The sequence below is a fragment of the Euwallacea fornicatus genome, chromosome 7 (assembly GCF_040115645.1).
Source record: "Euwallacea fornicatus isolate EFF26 chromosome 7, ASM4011564v1, whole genome shotgun sequence".
Lineage (NCBI taxonomy): Eukaryota > Metazoa > Arthropoda > Insecta > Coleoptera > Curculionidae > Euwallacea > Euwallacea fornicatus.
The window spans coordinates 5,012,032-5,030,599 of NC_089547.1; the positions used below are offsets into that span (position 1 = coordinate 5,012,032).

Sequence of the window (18,568 nt, forward strand, 5' to 3'; positions counted from 1 at the left end):
TTGATAACAAAGGAAACTCGTTTTAATAAAAGAACAATTTAATTACTACTAGACTTGATTCAAGTAACATATCTATTACTCTGTGGCAGTGTCTTTTTTCATACCAGTGCCCACTGGCCCATGCCGACGCTCCCAGATCATTCTATGCTTTTGCTTCATAAAGGCAGTTTTAGCATCATGCAGTGCACCCATATCTCCATCTAAAAATATATACATATATATCTTCTATAATAAAACTCATTGACTTACATTTAATAAACCAGTTGGTAGTAGCGTTATTATAAGCCTGCAATAGAGGGGCACACATTTTTTTTTGATCAGGTTTTTCATACAAACAACAATCCTCATAACGATCTTTTAATATGGCCAGAATTTCCGAATCCACATGTCTAAAACCGCTTTATTAATGCTTGGGCCGCTATGACTTGACTCAATACCTGTCCCGTCTATACTGTGCTTCGGCCTCATAGATGCAAACAACATCATCTGTATAACATTGATCTATAGTGGCTACTCTTCTGAATTTCTGGTGATACCAAGGGTAGTGCTGCTGGTTGGGTTCTACCACCTTCTCTGGAGTGATCCAGGTTAGAAATTACATAATTATAAGGTTAGGATAAACTACCTTTAACCCAGGTGGTGGGGCCGTCTATGCTCCTTCCTATAGCTCTAAAGAAGCTCTCAAAAGCATTTCGTGGTTCTCTTTCGGTCATTTTTCGAGATTTTGTTGTGGAAAATTTAAAGAAAAGGGGGCCCCAAAATATTGAAAAATGACGTAAGATAATATAAGTGAAGTTGGGCTTTGTCAATGTCGTTCGGTTTTTAAGGAAGAAGTCAAAATTAATGACTATTACGTCATCAGATTATCTCGAAACTCTGCAAATTGGAGTTTTCGGTATTTCAGTTCATTAATCAGATTATTATTGAAAATATACGTCATTAAATATTGAAGACAATAATTAAAACTATTTTTAATTGAACAATTTGAAGTTGAATTTTATTTTAATTTAATGTCATAAATAATCCTTTGACGTCATTTTAAAACTTTTCGAGTTATTACGAAGAATTTCAACAATTTTGACGTTTCTATTATGATGATCAGCTGCCGCACACGCGCACTTCATCAATCGAAACGACTGAACTACGACCACCCAAATGTCAACAAAAAAATAATAAACTAATTTTGAATTTCTTAACGCGAAAATTTCAAAAAAGGCTTTTTAATTCTAGTTTCATGTAATGTTAATCCCTACATACTAACCTCCTCATTATGGTGAGTACTCTGTACGCTCCTTACGCCTTCAACTTAAAAATTTACCAGAGAAACACCTCCACGATCCATCCCCCTTTTCATGAACACTTGTCATTAAAACAGCCCCGTTTTTCTCTCAGGACTTTAACGGCGATGGGTCGCTAGTAGCAATCGAGAGCCTCTTCGAGGAATTTTTCAGCCCATACACTAGCAATGTAAGGAAACATGAAATTGAAGTGCATTTGTCTGCTATTAAGGCAGTTCCCAATCTTGGAAAGCTATGTCTTTATTTCATTACGCACACTTCTAGTCATTATGTGACCATGTTTGCCTTGCAAACTTTGGAAGTAAGTCAGCTCTATGCTGTTACATACACCAAAGACTTTAAACTTCTTATGTTTCGAAATAATTCAATATTGATTTGGTTTTAGTCTGTGATAAACCAACAGTGGTCTAAAATTGAGTGGTCTGAGCAAGAGGAAATTAAATCAGTACTGCAATCTAATTTGATATTTAAAACTAATAATGTTCCAAATTTCTTGAGGAATAAGTATGCAAAACTCTTAGTTGACATTGCAAAAATTGATTGGCCCTCTCGGTATCCAACTTTCTTTGAATGCGTCCTACAGGTGGGTTAACATCTGAACCAAAACTGGTGCAGATTAACAAAAAGCAAACATTTTTAGCTCTTAAAATCAGAAGATTCTAATCAACTAACAGGACTGATTTTACTTAAAACTGCCTGTGAAGAATTTGCGGGTTTGAACGCTACTTTCTCAAGCACAATTAGAAAGAAAGAAATTACTCGCCTACTTCACAACTACATTCCTATGGTTTTTGAGCTACTAACCAGTATTTTAGAGAGTGTCAGTGAGTATTAAAACAATCATTAACTTGCTTGCGCTAAGGAGGACTTAATAGGCACAAAATCAAAGCACACTGCCACTGCAACACCCCCTCCCTCACCTACAAGTCATTCCGCTATCGAGGCCCCATTGGCCAGCCATATATCATCAGCCGAATTTCGACCCGATGTTAAAGTCTTGGGCAAGGAGGCCCTGGTGACTGTGCAATTTCTATTCACTTGGGTTCCAGTTGAGCAGGTACCCAGGAAGCTAATCAGGGCCATATTTAGTTTTACAAATTTCTCTACCTACTCCCAGGTTTGTTTCTTTCCAGCAAGCTTTGCAGAGAGTACAATGGGGGTTTTTAGGATGACGACGACCTGTGTGTCAGTGCCATATCGACAATAAATGAAATCTTCTATAGAAAATGTAGTCCTCCCGGTTCAGAGGCGTTTTTTCGAGAGATATATAGTTATGTGGTGGAGTTGCTAAGGAATATTACGAGCTGCACTTCAAACAGGATAGAGAGCACTGATGAATTGTTTGTCATGAAATTGTGCGAGTTACTCGTGTTGCTAATCGAACAGCACTTATGGAGATTCGAGCTGGACCCTTCTTTCAGCTCCGTGGAGTTTCTTTCCATGTTTTTCCAGTATTCCATGCATTTAACGAATATCATGTGCTTTGTGCGCTGCTTGAGCGTTTGGTCTGCATTTTTTAAACAGATCAAGTCCAACAATGCACAAAAATATTCCGAAGTATTTTTAGGCTTAGGCAGTGCCTTAATTAAAAAAGTCCAATTTAACTACAACTTTTGCCAGCTTGTTGAAGTCAACCTTGCAGACACAGATGAGGATGTAGGTCGTAATTCGTATTAGATTTCTGCAATTTTCTGTTTTTTTTTCTTTTTAGAACAAGACTGAATGGCAGTACTTTCTGCACGCCTCTGTTGAGCTCATTTCACAAGCGGCCGAGTTTGCCCCTTTGGATATGTTTAATCAAATTGTAAGATTTTTCCCCAGCAATATTATACTATTATCATTCTTTTTTTGTTGCAGGTAAGCTCCTGGAATTTGTATAATTCAGAATACCGGGAGTTGGAAAAGTGTTCAGAAGTTTGGTTGAGCACTTCAAATAACGCAGAGACTGAGAAACTCGCTTACGTTCTTAGAGATTATGCGACGTTGACGTTTGCCTTAGCTAGTTTAGCGCACCATTTTTATCTTAATGGTAAGGTAAAAGTAGGTTACGATTTTCATGAAAATATACACTCAAAGGTAGTTTTAGTATATATTTTTATGAGAACCGTAATCTTCAAGCAACCTTTCTGGTTAAAATGGCGAAAGCGCGGAAATTAAATTGTTTGCTCTGAAATAAAAATTAAAAGTTGCACTTTAAACAGAAAACAGTGTGGAAGTGGAACAGTGAAATGTTCTTCAACTACTTTGAATTCGACACTCTCAGCACTAATAAAATAATTTTTCTAAATATCTGATCATAATGGCGAAGGACAATTTTTGAAAACAGTAAATTTGATATTAATTTTGACGAAAACTGTAGTTTTTAATATTTACTTTGAACAAGTTACGAACGTAATAAATTCTTTATAAAAACCCACAGAGAGCGAAGCCATTGACCGAACTGCCACTCCAACAATATACAGTCTATTGGAGAACACCCTCAAAAGTGCCTCGAGCTACAAGAAAATTAAGTCATACCTCCTTCGATTTAACAACGAGAAGCTAAACCAGAGTTTCGTTGATGTGTAAGTTCGCTTAAGACCGCAAAACCTCAATTCTAGCGGAAATTTCACAGACATACCGAGCTGCTGGCCTCCATGAGAACTTGGCTTAATTGGATGGAGACCCGAGGACAGCCTTATGCAACAAACGCGGATGTGTTTCTTCGGATTTTACTGCCAATTTTAAGCGACGGGGACAAAGTGCCTACGCAGATTTCTTTATCTGCGGCTCTGCTAATTCTAGAGCTCTCTAGGAGGCCCAATAATTTGTCTCCATTGAAACATAGTGCTGTCGCAGCTTTTATACAAGAAGTGAGCATTGAATTTTTTAATTTTTCTTAATCTTTCCCCTTTTAAATTCCTGGCAGATTCCTAGATTAAAATTTAGCTCCCCGGATATTTCCAACGCAATCTTCTCGGCAATATGCGAAATTCTATTGAAGCACCTAAAGGCTTTCGATCAAGAGACTTTGCAACGCTACAAGCTACTAATAGGAATATTTTTCAACGAGATAACCAGGGATTTTCGGGATTTGACTCCCAGCAGCTTAGAGGCCAAGGTCAGGGCCACGGTGGAAGGTGTTTTGCCGGCTTTATCGCATATGATTGAATACTGCAGGGGGTATCCCTTGGGAGCTAGGAAAGAGTTGACCAGCGCCATAAAAGTCTGTCAATTTAGACGTTATTTAATTCGGGTGATGAGAAAATTAGTTTTCAGCCCACACTGGACCATGCCCTGCTGCTGTTTCCGGTCTATGTAAAATACTCGGAGGTTTATTCGCTCTTTTCGAGGTTTTTCATTTCAGTTTTAAAGAACTTGCAATCGCAGATTGGTATGGAATTTACGAAGACCGCGATGGCGATATTTTTTCAAGTGGCAGTGAGGTCAGTTGAAACTAATGAGTGAAGAAGTTTTGAGAGTTTGCGGTTGCGTTTCAGTGAGCAACAAACGCAGAATTTATCAGGGGTGCAGCAGCTGCTGGACATTTTTTGCATGGTAGTCAGGGAGTCCACCAATAAGACTTTTCTGCCGGAGATTTTGCAGTTGTGCATGGAGAACATATATCCCTTGTTACTGGCGCAGGCGGCGGAAAAACCAGATGTATTTGTTACGTTTTTAGAGCTGCTGTACAGGTAAGAGAGAAATTCTGTCAATTCCAGTTATAATTATACGGCCGGATTTATCCGTTCGATATTGTATCTAGCTTCAATGATGGTTCTCAACGTAGGGCTATTTCAGTTCTTTCAGAATATTAATTACTTTTTACACATATTATACTTCCTCCCAGCATACTGAACTTCCACTGGCTGTACTTCTACAACTCGCAAGTGATGATGGGCTTCTCCCCTGGCTGTAACGAGGACGAAACAGGCCCTGACGTCCCTCGAAGGCCTGAACAACTCCTCGCCGTCCTCAAGGTCTTCGGAGAAGCCTTGCTCCTGGACGACCTCAACATTTTCAGGCAAAGTTTGCTCAGTTTGCAAGAGCTTAATCACAACAAAAAGCTATTTTACAAGGTAGTTTTTTCGTACAGTCTTTGTGCGCCTAACATATCCCCTCAATAAAACCTTTAGGGCATTTTTCGATCTCATCTTCTGCCGGAGCTGCTGCGCATGTTATTAAACACGCTTTTATACAAGAGACAGGGCCTTTGCAATGAAGACATAGTGTTTGCGGTGTATAATATGGCAGAGGTAGATTTTCAAGGTTTCTTCAACACATTCCTTCCTCAGTATATCCGGAACTTGGAGGGTCTCTCTGCTGCTGATTGCGAAATGTTAGCAAGTCACTTTAACGCCCACAATGATCGAGTATGTTGTATGTGTTTTTTCGTGTATTTTATTAACTGCTCCTCTTTTAGGATGTGCCATCTTTTATGCAGCACCTGCAAAGCTTCGCATTGGATTTCCAGCATATTAGAATGTGCAATAGCACGTGAAAATACTCCTTAATTGCGGGGTGTCTTACTTATTTTTATTTAATTATGCTTTGCTTGTGCTTGGGACAAATTCATAGGTTGAAGCACACACAATTATACATTGTTTTTTTTTTCTTCGATAAAACCAATAATTATTGTGATCCTACAATTCCCTGCCGCATATGCGGGATAGAGCAAGAAATAGGTTTTTTTGTACAGTCGTATAATGCTAAAAATCCGGTACCGCGAAGGTACTACCGATTTTGAATGTAAGTATGTACTATTTAAGACTTGTGATCGCTCAATTTTTGTGTAATGTTTGTAACGTTGTATTTGATATAAAATCGAAAAAGCGTAATGCTGCTTATGAAGTTTTACTGAGTTTCTCCTGCGCAGAGAAGGGCGGAAGAGGCCGCAGTGTTGGGCGACAACGGTAAGTGGTGAAAAAATTGCGTTTTCCCACGCACTATCAGATTTCTTCAGCCTTGAAGCCTGCTTGGTGAATTTAACGTTAGAGGCGCTGCAAGCGTAATACACAAATACGGGGTGATTCGAGCAGCTTGTTCGGTAGTAAACAGGAATCCAAGAAATACGTGAAATGTGCTTAGAATCTGGAGACCAATTTAAAAGTGCGGAAATTACTATACAGCAAGCCCGATTCTCAATAATAACTTTAACACGAGACGCGTTGCGGCAGATTGGATTGTGCGTTTTGAAGCCACCTATGTCACTTGTATTAGTCCGGGAGGCAATTTTTTTCCCGCAAAAAGCTTCAAGGGGAAAAATAAAAATCTCACAGGAATAATTCGAATAGTATTGTATTTTACCGGTATATTACATATATTCTAACCAAGTAAATAAATAATACTTAAATAAATAAAAAAAAAATTATCAGCTAACATGCGCTTTAATAAACGATGACTAGAACACATTGCAATAATCGAAATCCTTATTACACTCGAATAGTTAACCAAAAAGGGACATTACACGATTGGACCTTGCACGAAACCCATATGTGCGCTTCAATAAACGAATCAAGGGACAAGCAGAACCCTTAATTGTCAGCCAAGTGGTACTTCAAATCGGGCCCTTGGTATGCCAAAACCATCAGTCTTTTCCGCTCTTCCAGACCTATTTCTTCCTTCGAGTGTTTATTGAAGGAGCCTATGTAATAGGCATATTGTTCGTGCGCTAATAAAAATCTAAAAACGTATTATTATGCGTCAAACTCTTAAGAGGAAAGGCGGATAGATTTCTTACTTGTTGCGGATGTCGCCGGGTCTCGGCAAAAGGACAGATTTGAGCTGTAATTGATAGGGGGTATCCAAGGGGCAACAGCTCGAACTCGCCACCATCACATCATCCAAAGGAACCATATTTTCGTTAAAAGGTAAAGCACGATATAACCAATTTAGCTATCGATTTCCGAGGATTTCAACATAAACAAGTATTTTTATCTTTCAGCCAAATGATAAATTCTGAAACGGCAACTCACAACTTCCGAACGAGACTGAACGAGAGATTAATACGGCCAGATGCTATTTTTAGGAGGTCGTACCATTTCGAGCACATGCCCGTAATAATTAGTTCCATAAAGGGGTGTAAAAGCGGGGAGAATGGACGAGTGCGAGGGAGACGGAATCAGGGGTGGTTCATTGTCAGCTGGCTGGGAGCTCGTGCGTGTCGTTCGTCGAGGGTTGAATTTTGATTCTTTATTAAGGGTGGAGGAAAAACGAACCTTTGGCTGTAACTTTTTAATACAAAATAGGTTTTTTCTCTCTAAGTAAACAATCAACTGTATTAATTTATAACCATATAAATAGTGGACCTTTGTAGGAGAAAAATGACTAGAAAAGTACGTCTAATAATGATTGATTAATCGCTCAGGAGTAGAGGCTAGCCTAGCAGAACTTCAATCCGCCTAAAATCGAATATAACGATATAATATTTTCTAATTTGCTAAACATCTTATCTCCGCATAATTGGACTAAACAACAGTATTGTCTTGGGATTGCCCTGTTGGTAACAAATTACTGCAAAGAGCATACAGTGCTTGTGTCTTTGCTCCTGCTCAAAGTTTCCGCCCTCCTCTTTAACCCCTCGAGATAAACGTCCCTGTTGAACATGCCGGCAGCCAGAGGAATTCTATAAAACCAAAAAAAAAAGAACTAAATTAAACAATGGAGCTCAATTACTCACGTGTCTAGACCGGGTCTTAAATAGACCCGAAACACTCCCCATACGGGCTTGTGATCCGAAGTGGTGATGCTCTGCACTGAATCGTAGATTAAACACTGCAAAGGAGGGTGCTCCAGCGCCCCACTTAGCCGCCTGCTGTTTTTCTGTTTATAAAGCACGCGGTCTGTATACGCCGGGGTTCTTTGTTTGGATGAAGAATCGAAGTTCTGGGTCCCGGGATCGTACTAAATAAACGAGGTTTGAAATTAAGGGGGCTAGTTAGTGGGGTGCTGACACCTTGTAAGTGGGCGGGAAGGTGATTTTGGCCTCGGAGAACCCTCGAAAAGCCGCTCCATCTGCCAAAACCGTGCAGAGTTGGTCATGGTGCATGTAGCCGTGTGGTAAGTGAGCTGGAAGAGGGAAGCTGGTGTGGGAGAGCCATTCTAGGACGTTGCTACGAGGGGTTGCGAGGCGGAAGTTTAGGTCTCCCGACCAGAAGACGTAGTCGAAGTTCTGGGTCACATCTGAAATGCGGAAAACGCCCGTTTCGGTATGTTAAACGAATTGTTAATGCAGGTGGCAGGACGGAAACTTAGATAAATGAAACTTCAATGTTCAAGAGTTTCGATCGGGCTTTACTGAGAGAATACAAGATAGTCGTATAGGGGCTTTGCTTGGTATTACTCGTTTCTCTACTACTGCAGTCATCTGAAAGTAAAAGAAACACACGTTATTTCCACAGAGGATGTTGACTCCTAGTTTGCAGGTTGCGTGCTACTCACAAGGTCCCTTCGCACTTAAAGCCCTAAACAGCGAAATGAACCTCAATTAAGCGACAAAATGTCTGTAGATTTTGCTAGTAGCCCTCACCCTGCAAACTCCGCATAAGAAACGAAACCCAACAACAAAATCAAGAAATTAAGGGTCAAATCAACAGTAAATTTGAGGAAATTCTGACTGAGAGTTCTCTATGAGAACTCTGTGTAGTGATCATTCGCGTAATTACAACGAACGGCAGTTTAGGTGGAAAGAAAAAGTGAGTAAGAGACAGTGCATGTCGGTGTTCTTGTCAAAAAGTGCTTTAAAACAGTGTAAAGGAAGCTCAAACGAATAAAACTCTATTCACAAACAAACCCACTAAAACTGTTCCATTTTACTTACTGCTTAAATTTCTCTAAAAGAACACTCAGTTCACTTGAAAGAATAACGAACTTTAACAAGTTTTTCAGCCGCTTTCACTAGAAATTTCAGCGAAAATAAATTTGCGTACCTTTGGCTTTATTTTTGCATGGAAGTGTCCTGGGCAGATCCAACGAATTCACAATTCTCTTCACATCGCTCACACGCTCCTTCACCTTCTCCTGGTGGGCAGTCAAATGGGCGGTCACGAAGAGAAAGGAAGTTCCAAACACCATGAAGGCGCTAGCTACGGCCCCTTTGGTGCGGAAAGCACTGCCGGGTCTAACTGACAAGCTCGCATCCTCTGGTATCGAGACGTACCATATTAGGTCTCGTCTGATGAATATGCAGAGGTGCAGAGTGCCTGTAATGTTGGGTATATAAAAAGCCTAATAGTTGATCATGCAATTGACCACATGTACCTAAACTGGAAGAGTGGAATAAAATGTGAGATGGCCCAATGGTTTCCTGTAGTGAGATTTCCCATTCAAGTCTTTCAGAGCAAGATTCTTGGGTTCCAAAACTCAAGATATCAGGGACATGTTTCATGCCAATTGGAAGGACAAAATCATTCAATTCTCTGTATTAAAGGTATTAAAGGATATCTAACTTTAAACAATCAGCAACATACTTTGGAGGGGAATGGCCATTCATGTTCCAAGTTCCCACAAAAATGGTTAATTCCCTATTGGGGCACATCCTGTCTAACTCAGGGGGACCCAATAACGAATTCGCCCCTATTTTGCCATGCAAATAGTTCCTCTCCCTGGCTTTTACAGTTGGAATTTTGTGCAGGCAACTGACAGCTAAAATCACATTAGTTTTATGATTTGAACTGTGAGTCACTTGAACCAACAAAATTCACAAACTTTCAACAATTCAATAATACTCGAGTTTACCTTCTTTAAGTACACTTTCGTGAGAGCCATACCTCTCTAGAGGTTTTTCATTTAAACCTTCATGTTCTTCATTAAAGAGGTTGCTCTCAGATAAACTGTTTTCACGCTTCAGAGGCATAAGAGGCTAAAATCTTACAAATGAAAAATAGGCATACACGATGGGGAAACTTACTGGTTCAAGAAAATCGCCAGCCTTTTTCAAGGTACCGTTCTTCATGTTGAAGCTCAAAGGTCTCTTTGAAATAGCAAGATTTTTTAAATTTGTCTCCTTGGCGCTTTGAGACCGGTTTACAGCTACCCCAACTTTGTTGGGCGGTCTGCTAGGCAGCAGGAAACTAGCGAAACCTTTGTGCTTGGGTTTCGTTCGTTCCTGACTCATTTTTCAGTGAAAAAGGTCACAGCAGTAGTATTGATTTTTCTATTTTTAGGAAGCTGCTGCTTTTATTGAATAATACAAAGACTTTAGGGACGGAGGCACTTGTAGTTTTTGTTTGTGCGATAAGGGAGACTATGCGGATAATAGTTCGATTGGACTTTTAATACCTGGTTGAGTATGTTTGTATTGTACCGAAAACGTACTTACGACTCGAATTAACTGGGATTAAAGGCGTATGATTGTCTTGCAGATGAAGAGAGAGGAGTTTGGATTAAAGCTGTTACGATAGCGCGTCAATAACGTTCAAGAACAATTAAAAATATCAATTATTAAATTATTGTTTTTTTGAATTCTTCGATCCTGCCAAAAGAACTGTCACTATCACTTATTAATTTGGGGTTATGTTGTGTTCGCCTGAGACCTCACTGAACGCTGATTGGCTGATTAAAAACCCGGTTACGTTTCATTAGCTAACTCAAAAAAGGTGTATTTATAAATACGGCGATTTTTTAAACTTTTTATAACGTGATCTGTCATCTTATGCCTCTTTCTAACTAACATAGTACGTTCTAAAAGAACAAAAACAGCAAGATTTAACAACATACCTCCACTAGTTCCATCTTTAGACTGTAATTTCAACTACAAAAGTCTATAAACGGCGGGAATTGCCGTTTTGTCACCACAATATTTTATAACCCATTTTCTCTTGTTAAAATTCAATATACTATAACAATCTTCGGTTCAATTGAATAGTTAATATTCTATGTATTCACCAAAATGCAATCCTTTCTGAAGTCCGGTAAGCTGTCTGATCCATCTACCAGCAAACCATCCAGCTCGAAAGGTCTCAAAAAAAAGGTTCGGAAGCTGCAATGGGTTGAAAAATACCGCCCCAAAACTGTGCAAGACGTAGTAGAACAAAGCGAAGCAGTCGCAGTTCTTCAACAGTGCATTTTAGGCGCTGATCTACCTAATCTACTGTTCTATGGTCCTCCTGGCACTGGCAAAACTAGTACCATCTTGGCAGCTGCACATCAACTCTTTGGAGATCTTTACAAGGACAGAATCTTAGAACTAAATGCATCAGATGAAAGAGGCATTCAAGTGATAAGGGACAAAATCAAGACTTTCTCCCAGTTGACTGTGAGCAGCTCTAGGGCAGATGGAAAGTTATGTCCAGCATTGAAGATTGTTATATTGGATGAAGCTGACGCTATGACTCACGCGGCACAGGCAGCCCTGAGAAGAACCATGGAGAAGGAGACTAAAACCACAAGGTTTTGCTTATTATGCAATTATGTTTCGAGGATTATTGAGCCACTGACTTCTCGCTGTACTAAATTCAGATATAAGCCTCTAAAGCAATCATTCATTTTGAAAAGATTACAGTATATTAGCAAGGAAGAAGAGGTTTTAATTGCTGATGATGTATTAAAGACGTTGGTCAAAGAGAGTGGGGGAGACATGAGGAGGGCCATTACTGCCCTCCAGAGCTGCTCTAATCTTAAAGGCGAAGGTTAGTTCTAATGCTATTTTGTTATATATAATTTGCAAAAGTGTTTTTCAGGCAATTACATCACTTTAGAAAACGTTTATGAAGTTTTAACAGTGGTTCCCAGCAAATGGGTTTTGGACTTCATGGATCTTTGTAAAAATCAGTCAGATATAACCAATATAATTCAGTTTATTAATGAACTTGAGCAGCAGGCATATCCGATTCATAAAATTTTTGAGCAATTTAATGATCTGCTCATAGAGTCTGAGACTATAAGCGAACCTTTGAAGGCAGAAATTGGAGAATATCTAGCTGAAGCTAGCTTCCACAGCACTTGCAGTCGATCTGATTTTACTCACGTACTCGATTTTGTAATACATGCTCAGGAGATTCTTACAGTGCCTGTTGAGCAGAGAAAATTGAATGCCGAAGAAAACGCTAAATGTGTTTTGATTCCTGGATTTGCCTGATAATTTTTTTATTGCTATTTTAGGTTATTTTTTTAAATAAAGGTTTGTCGTCATGAGTTTAGTTGTCATTTAACGTTAGCCTACCTTAGTGGCCATATTGGTTGACCTCATACCTAACCTAACAATGTCTGATGTATTTATTTATCTCGATGTTTACTTTCCAACTCGTCCGCCTCTAATATTAGTTTTATACTTTTAAAGAACATTAAATCATCCATAATGCAAATAATAATTAAATCCCTAAAAGGAGGAAGCACTTCTGCTGAAGTTGACCAGAACACGCTGATATTGGACCTGAAGAAGAAAGTAGAAAAAGATCTGAAAATTCCAATTTCCCAACAGACTTTGATAGTCATGGGGTCTCCGTTACAGGAAGACAAGTCCATAGGTGATTACCCTAAAATCAAGGAGGGCACCAAGCTATATGTTGTAGTTAAAAAAGGGGAAAGTCTACCACTCGCCCTTGGCAGGTTTTTTCGCAAATATTATTCAGAACAACAAACTACAATTCTAGTGGATGAGTTTATGAAGGTCTTTCAAAGTACTGTGAATAACTTGAGTCTGGATGATTTGGAGCGAATGGCGATAGAGAATTTACATGGGCTAAAGTGAAGGGTTTGTGATATTTTTCAATAGCCAAACACTGGAGATATTGAAAAATTATATTTATTTGTATTGTGTAATCTATAATAGCTCTTTTTCTACCAAAGGCTGGCAATTTTAAAGCGTTAAAGAGTCAGGTCCAAAGCATTACTGCTGGGCTTAATATAGTACTGTATCATCTTATACATTAAATAGGAGATTTTTACTAATATTTAATTTTTATTTCATTATATATTTTAATACAAAGAATTGGGACCTTATCATATGAATAAAAATGAATTTATTTCTACAGAACTCACATCCAGCCTCTCTGTGGCAGCTATGTAACACAAACACATGGCCTTTTCTTCCATTTGTTTCAAAAGAAGATTAATATTAATAGGACTTACCTTCTATTGAAGGTAAAATAATCACAAAAACTGATAAAAGACCACAACTTAAACACTTATTTAAATAGGACTTAAAGCTACAGGGACTCTTCCAAAAGTTCCAAAAATTGGGCACAATGTTCCCGCACACATTCGCCTTTCAGGTTAAACACAAACTTGTAATATGACCCGTCAGCACAGACCACTGAAAATTTCGTTAATAGTAACAAAACCTTGTGAAACCACCCTAATATATTATACCAATAACTGAGTTGCTGTCCTGTCCAAAGGCGCATATACAGGGCGGCCCATTGGGCACTGTAAATTTGCAAAATGACCAAGTTGAGGAGAAATATTTGGGTAAAAACATGGTGTTTGCGAGACTGGATTGTTTGTTCAGTTTTGGGTCATCCAAGGCAAAAATGTGCACAGTTCCATGATCTGAGGAGACACAAAGTAGTGTGGAAGAATTGTTGAAATTTATGCAGTAAATATTGGCCTATTAAAGGGTTGCAGTTAGCTTGAGCTTTTCCATATGTACAAAATACTGACTTGGTGCGCGCCTCGACGCAATTCATGAATTTTATCACCAGTAGTTGTATCAAAAACTCTAATTAAAGTGCCCTTCTCACTGGCGGTTGCCAACTGAGTGCCTTGCAAATTCAGTGATATACAACTTATGTGAGCCTCATGTGCAGGCACATCCAATGGAGGCTTTTCTGTATTTGCAAGATCTATAAGCTGTCCGGGAAAATTGCTACTAATTAATCACTGCCCAAGCCATGTACTAACCTGAACATATCCAGTCTTTCTTCCAGGAAAAGCCAAAATAGAATTATTACTATTTGGACATAATACACACAAACCTTTAGGATTTGAGCAAGTCTCAAACACATGTATCTGTGTGGGTGTTTGAGTAAATGTATACACTTTAATGACCCCATCTAAGACTACAACTATTCTGTCCCTTCTCAATCGGACACTCAAGACTGGGTCATTGAATTCCAAGTAAATTGGAGTGGTTTTCCTTAAGTCATCCCATATCATGACCTAAACAGTCTTTTTTCAACTGAACTGCTCATCACAATAGTCAGAATAACAAATGAAATAATGAAAATCTTCCAAAAAAAAGAGGAAAAAATTTGCCATTCCAGCTAAATTCCACAAAGAATTTTTTTTTTAAGTGGAGGGAGGTAAATCTCACCCTGTTTGGGGGATAAAGCGGCCTATCTCCTCCACCGACGAGCGCCAAATAATTGCATCTAAATAGCATCTCAATATACCCAAGCCCCCCATCATCAAAGTCCTGGCGCACCTTTTCTTTCAGGGGGTCGCAGTTGAATATTCTGAAGCCGGTATTCGTAGCACAAGCAAAGCACCCTGATGTAAATAAAGAGAAATGCAAATACATATCACATGCTAGTGTTGGCATTAGTTCAGGTAATGTTTACAGTCAATATGCGCAGTTTACAGGGGGTTTGAGGCTATAATTACCTTGGTCCTGGTTAAATCCTGCAAAGAGCAAGCCGTTGCCGTGTTGATTGTTGTTGCTCAGGTTCATATTGGGTGGTTTTGGTCAATTTAAAGGAAAGAAATTCATTTTGCTGGGACAAGAAATGGATTTACGGCCGACATATTTGTTTTGATAAACGATTATAACCTCAAAAACTTAGAAATTTCTTCGTGCAGTGGAGAAAAGATGGCGTTATGCACAAAGGATTCTCATTTGTTAAAAATGCTGTGTTGGATATCGAAACCCATTTTTGCAAGTACTGTGGCAACATCGCAAATAAATCAGCAGTTCGCCATTTATTAATAATAATTGAAAATAACATGCAGGCGATGAAATGCCAGAGGCATGTCTTGGATTGGTTCATCGGTGGTTATTTGTTTCATGGTAAATGGTCCATCAACGCCCAAAGTTCAAAGTTCGCCGCCTACTGCGAGTTTCTTTCAAAATCATTCGATCGTTACTTGTTTCGTAAAAGAAAAAACTGGCAAATTTGCTGCCGGAGCTTTATTCGTACCCGCGGACTCGAAAAAATCCTACTGTTCCTCACTCTCAATCGGTTTTTCTATAGATCTTCAATGTTATTAGACTTTTTTACCTTCGCCTCCTAGCTAGACTGTTCGCCAAATTTCCATCAGTTAAAAAGCTTTCTAATGCCCACGCAGTAAAGAGCGCACTTCACCGCCAAGCTATTAAAGGGGCTTCTTTACCGCCTATTTCGTATCATTGAAAGAGTCGCACAAAACAATTAATGCCATTCAATTTCAACATCTTTAATGAAACAAAGACGGATTACACATAAATTATAACTTCTTAAGTATCTACAAAGTGTATGTGTACCTGTAACCAATGCTCACTTGAAATACGAGTTTAGATCTCTAGAAGATTTTGTACTTTAACACATAATTTCCAGTATCTAAGCTATAATTCCCAAATAATGTATTAAGACAGTGCGAATGGTTGGAGGCAGAGTAGTAATTAATCCCTCTCGCGGTCACGTTTCTTGTCGCTGGATCCAGAATGGTGCGAATGCGACCTGCGGCTTCGATCTCTACTTCTAGACCTGGACCTTCTCCTATTTAACGATCGCGTCCAAGAACGTTTTTCGGTAGTTAAAAAAGCAAAATTACCTGTCTCTGTGGTCTCTGTCTTTGTCCCTCTTGTCCTTGGTATCCCTTCTTTCTTTGGATTTCGAGCGATGTCTACGAGAACGTCTGTCCAACTCTCTGCCCCCCACGTAGTGTTCCTTGTACCTGCGGCCAGAATAGAGGTCATCGTCCCTGTCCCTGTCTTTCATGGCCTTCTTCCGCTCATCTTTACGCTTCTCCGATGTTTTCTGTTCAATAAGTAGAGGTAAATCAAGGAACGAATATAATATCGCATTGAATGAACATACCTCCAACTCCGTCAGCTTTTCCCTAATTTTAATGAAGCCCAGGTGCAGCTTTCCCCCAAAATGATCGGCCAGACGCCTATCATTATCGTGAATACCCAAATAAGCGGAGCAGACCTCGCACACCCTCAGCTTTTGCTGTTGGTAACTGCTCGCAGGCATCGAATTGCGGTACTCTTGTTCGGCTTCCAATTTCTTCTTCCTGAATTCCTCCACTTCTTCCATAAGCTTCATACTTTCGTCTACAAATCCCTCAGCTCCGAGGGACTCTGCCTTCGCTAATTTTTGACCGATTTGCTCTTGGAGCTCATGCACTACATTTGCCTTCGCTGCTACCTCAGCCGAAAGTTCTTCTTGGGTTTCAGCTAGACGTTGCTTTGCTGCTTCGGTGCGCCGATCGCAGTCACTGATGAAAGCTTGGAGGTGTTCCATTGCCTGCAATTTTCCTGCTCATGAAATTGCTCGTTTAGTAGTTCTTTAACTTACATCGAGGTCGTAGAAGTGGTCCTTGTTCTTCTGTGCATTTTCATAGTCGGCCCTCAACGCCAAATCGTGGATCTTCGGACACTCACCCAAGTCCATGCGCTGTTGAACAAAAGCGAGTTTTAAAGAAAACAGAACATCTTCACAGCGTCCTTCAATTTGACTGCAGTTGTACATGATCATCTGCGCACTTTTGGCTTTTTTTTAAATTTAAGAGCCTTGAAGGCCAAGTAAAAGCTCAAAAATTCGCACTTTCCGGAATGGCCCCCTAATAGATGCACGCAGCTAGAACACATTGCTTGCAGCTTTTATGAAACGATAGAATTGAACTTCTTGTATTCTAGCTGCGTTTCCAGCTGCTGCTCTCCTCCACATACTTATATTATAAAATATAACAAAGATTAGCATAAACTTACAAGGATTCGCTACTCCGCCGACTCTTTTTCTCGCAAACAAGACAATTTTGGCTAATTTTCAAAACCGTGCTGGACCAATGAGAGACAATTTTTTTATACTCACAAGATATTGGTCTTTACGAACCCTAAATGTTAGGCAAAATGCATACATACTCACAGCATTGAGACAACACTGCGGGCGAATTTCAGTCAGTTTGTATGTAGTAAGTACAATTGCGGGCACTGATTATTCTTTCTGTTGGAAAACTTTTACTTACCACTGTTCATTCAGAATGAGGTTAGTAACGGCGAATTATTGCTACTAATGTACCGAAACTTACCAAAAATACCAGGTGCCTCTCTGCTTTCAACCAAAGGAAATATTGACAAAAACCAGAACGGTACAAGTGGAATATTTATGTAAATGTTTGGACTGTCGCTGCTATTAAGTTGTGGTGTAAGTTTAGGTACTTCTACTGTAGTTCACGAATTTGCACTGTTATGTACTTCACAAACCATGGTCAAGTCAATGCCAATCTGGCTTTTATCAATATTTACGCCAACTTCGAGTTTCCATTGCAGAAACAAGGCCCTGACCCCACAATGGAAACAAGAAATCTCTCGTTTGATATGTACTATTCACAATATGCTAAAGAAATTGTTATTTATACGTACGTCGGTGTACTTACATACAAAACTAACACCTATTTTCCTCATCTTTTATTAGATATTTGAAGTTTCTGAAAATACAGTGCATCATATTAGTGTTCCGAGTAAAGCACACTTTTGAGTATTTCAAGAAATGACACACTTAAAGATCATATTTTCTTTAACTGCAGAGGAAATGTTACTAAACAGCCCATAAAAGTAAAATAGTCATTATCGAGTTTGTTCACTGGGGTCACCGTTGTCCATCGCTGCACCAGCACCCGACATACGTCGTCGACTGCGTCTATATTTTCGACAAATGCAAAAGCTTTGAAGTAAAGTTACAACACGGCCGCAGTGAACAAACCCCTTGCAGTATGATGGGTAGTAGACCAAACGAAAAGTAAGAAGACAACCTACCGTGGATGAAAGGATCTCATGGGGGCAGCAGCTCAGGAGGAAAGATTTACACACCCGTGGCTCGTTGTATTTCACTTGAAACTTGTTGTTTTCGCCTAGAAACGAATCCGAATTTGGGCGATCAATAATGCAATTAAGTTGGCCACTTACCGTTTCGGCCAGTGCCCATAAGCTGATCCAGCATCGCCCGCATTTGGTCGTGAGCCGACATGATTGGTATTGGCGACTTTTAGATGGTTACTGCCACAAAACGTTTGATCTAAGGATTACAACCGTTTAAAAAAGCACTCTGCAACTCCTCGTCGTTTTGGACAAAAACAAAATGGAAGACGTGCGAGGTGTTAGATGACGTAGCAGTGACGCTGTCAGTTGACATTTATTACGATCTTTTTTT

General features: G+C 39.5%; 7 protein-coding genes across 8 annotated transcripts; 3 read left to right on the forward strand and 4 right to left on the reverse strand.

Moving 5' to 3' along the window:
* Positions 1-20: 20 nt before the first annotated feature.
* On the reverse strand, positions 21-796 carry ND-PDSW (NADH dehydrogenase (ubiquinone) PDSW subunit). Its single transcript, XM_066283825.1, has 4 exons — positions 626-796; positions 438-573; positions 250-389; positions 21-200 (listed from the first exon to the last, which is right to left on the reverse strand). Exons 1-4 carry the CDS (start codon positions 711-713, stop codon positions 76-78), a joined length of 489 nt encoding a protein of 162 aa, XP_066139922.1. The 5' UTR covers positions 714-796; the 3' UTR covers positions 21-75.
* A 328-nt stretch (positions 797-1,124) lies between these two features.
* ebo (ellipsoid body open) lies at positions 1,125-6,120 on the forward strand. The gene is made up of 16 exons (XM_066284447.1): positions 1,125-1,273; positions 1,393-1,599; positions 1,684-1,881; positions 1,939-2,122; positions 2,174-2,415; positions 2,466-2,954; positions 3,010-3,102; positions 3,156-3,327; positions 3,718-3,862; positions 3,913-4,150; positions 4,207-4,503; positions 4,557-4,723; positions 4,778-4,972; positions 5,128-5,356; positions 5,414-5,650; positions 5,701-6,120. Exons 1-16 carry the CDS (start codon positions 1,271-1,273, stop codon positions 5,776-5,778), a joined length of 3,174 nt encoding a protein of 1,057 aa, XP_066140544.1. The 5' UTR covers positions 1,125-1,270; the 3' UTR covers positions 5,779-6,120.
* A 439-nt stretch (positions 6,121-6,559) lies between these two features.
* On the reverse strand, positions 6,560-10,821 carry INPP5E (Inositol-3-phosphate synthase). The gene is made up of 9 exons (XM_066284448.1): positions 10,186-10,821; positions 10,014-10,137; positions 9,746-9,920; positions 9,537-9,694; positions 9,206-9,478; positions 8,233-8,459; positions 7,957-8,180; positions 7,018-7,902; positions 6,560-6,959 (listed from the first exon to the last, which is right to left on the reverse strand). Exons 1-8 carry the CDS (start codon positions 10,390-10,392, stop codon positions 7,788-7,790), a joined length of 1,503 nt encoding a protein of 500 aa, XP_066140545.1. The 5' UTR covers positions 10,393-10,821; the 3' UTR covers positions 6,560-6,959; positions 7,018-7,787.
* Positions 10,822-10,979: 158 nt separating this feature from the next.
* On the forward strand, positions 10,980-12,410 carry LOC136340399 (replication factor C subunit 4). The gene is made up of 2 exons (XM_066284449.1): positions 10,980-11,905; positions 11,957-12,410. Exons 1-2 carry the CDS (start codon positions 11,167-11,169, stop codon positions 12,352-12,354), a joined length of 1,137 nt encoding a protein of 378 aa, XP_066140546.1. The 5' UTR covers positions 10,980-11,166; the 3' UTR covers positions 12,355-12,410.
* Positions 12,411-12,475: 65 nt separating this feature from the next.
* LOC136340402 (ubiquitin-like protein 4A) lies at positions 12,476-13,166 on the forward strand. The gene has a single exon (XM_066284454.1). The coding sequence runs from the start codon at positions 12,574-12,576 to the stop codon at positions 12,964-12,966; it is 393 nt and encodes a 130-aa protein (XP_066140551.1). The 5' UTR covers positions 12,476-12,573; the 3' UTR covers positions 12,967-13,166.
* LOC136340400 (WD repeat domain phosphoinositide-interacting protein 3) lies at positions 13,003-15,007 on the reverse strand. The gene is made up of 6 exons (XM_066284450.1): positions 14,820-15,007; positions 14,530-14,705; positions 14,118-14,375; positions 13,878-14,066; positions 13,587-13,824; positions 13,003-13,530 (listed from the first exon to the last, which is right to left on the reverse strand). Exons 1-6 carry the CDS (start codon positions 14,884-14,886, stop codon positions 13,424-13,426), a joined length of 1,035 nt encoding a protein of 344 aa, XP_066140547.1. The 5' UTR covers positions 14,887-15,007; the 3' UTR covers positions 13,003-13,423.
* A 585-nt stretch (positions 15,008-15,592) lies between these two features.
* Positions 15,593-18,512, reverse strand: LOC136340401 (putative RNA-binding protein Luc7-like 2). 2 transcript variants are annotated; one of them, XM_066284453.1, is made up of 7 exons: positions 18,325-18,370; positions 18,175-18,269; positions 17,796-17,846; positions 16,715-16,813; positions 16,232-16,663; positions 15,966-16,171; positions 15,593-15,910 (listed from the first exon to the last, which is right to left on the reverse strand). In XM_066284453.1, the coding sequence occupies exons 4-7, from the start codon at positions 16,808-16,810 to the stop codon at positions 15,814-15,816; spliced, it is 831 nt and encodes a 276-aa protein (XP_066140550.1). In that variant the 5' UTR covers positions 16,811-16,813; positions 17,796-17,846; positions 18,175-18,269; positions 18,325-18,370; the 3' UTR covers positions 15,593-15,813. The 2 variants fall into 2 exon arrangements, with proteins under 2 accessions (XP_066140550.1, XP_066140549.1); XM_066284452.1 differs by lacking the exon at positions 17,796-17,846 and having other exon boundaries at positions 18,325-18,512.
* Positions 18,513-18,568: the final 56 nt, after the last annotated feature.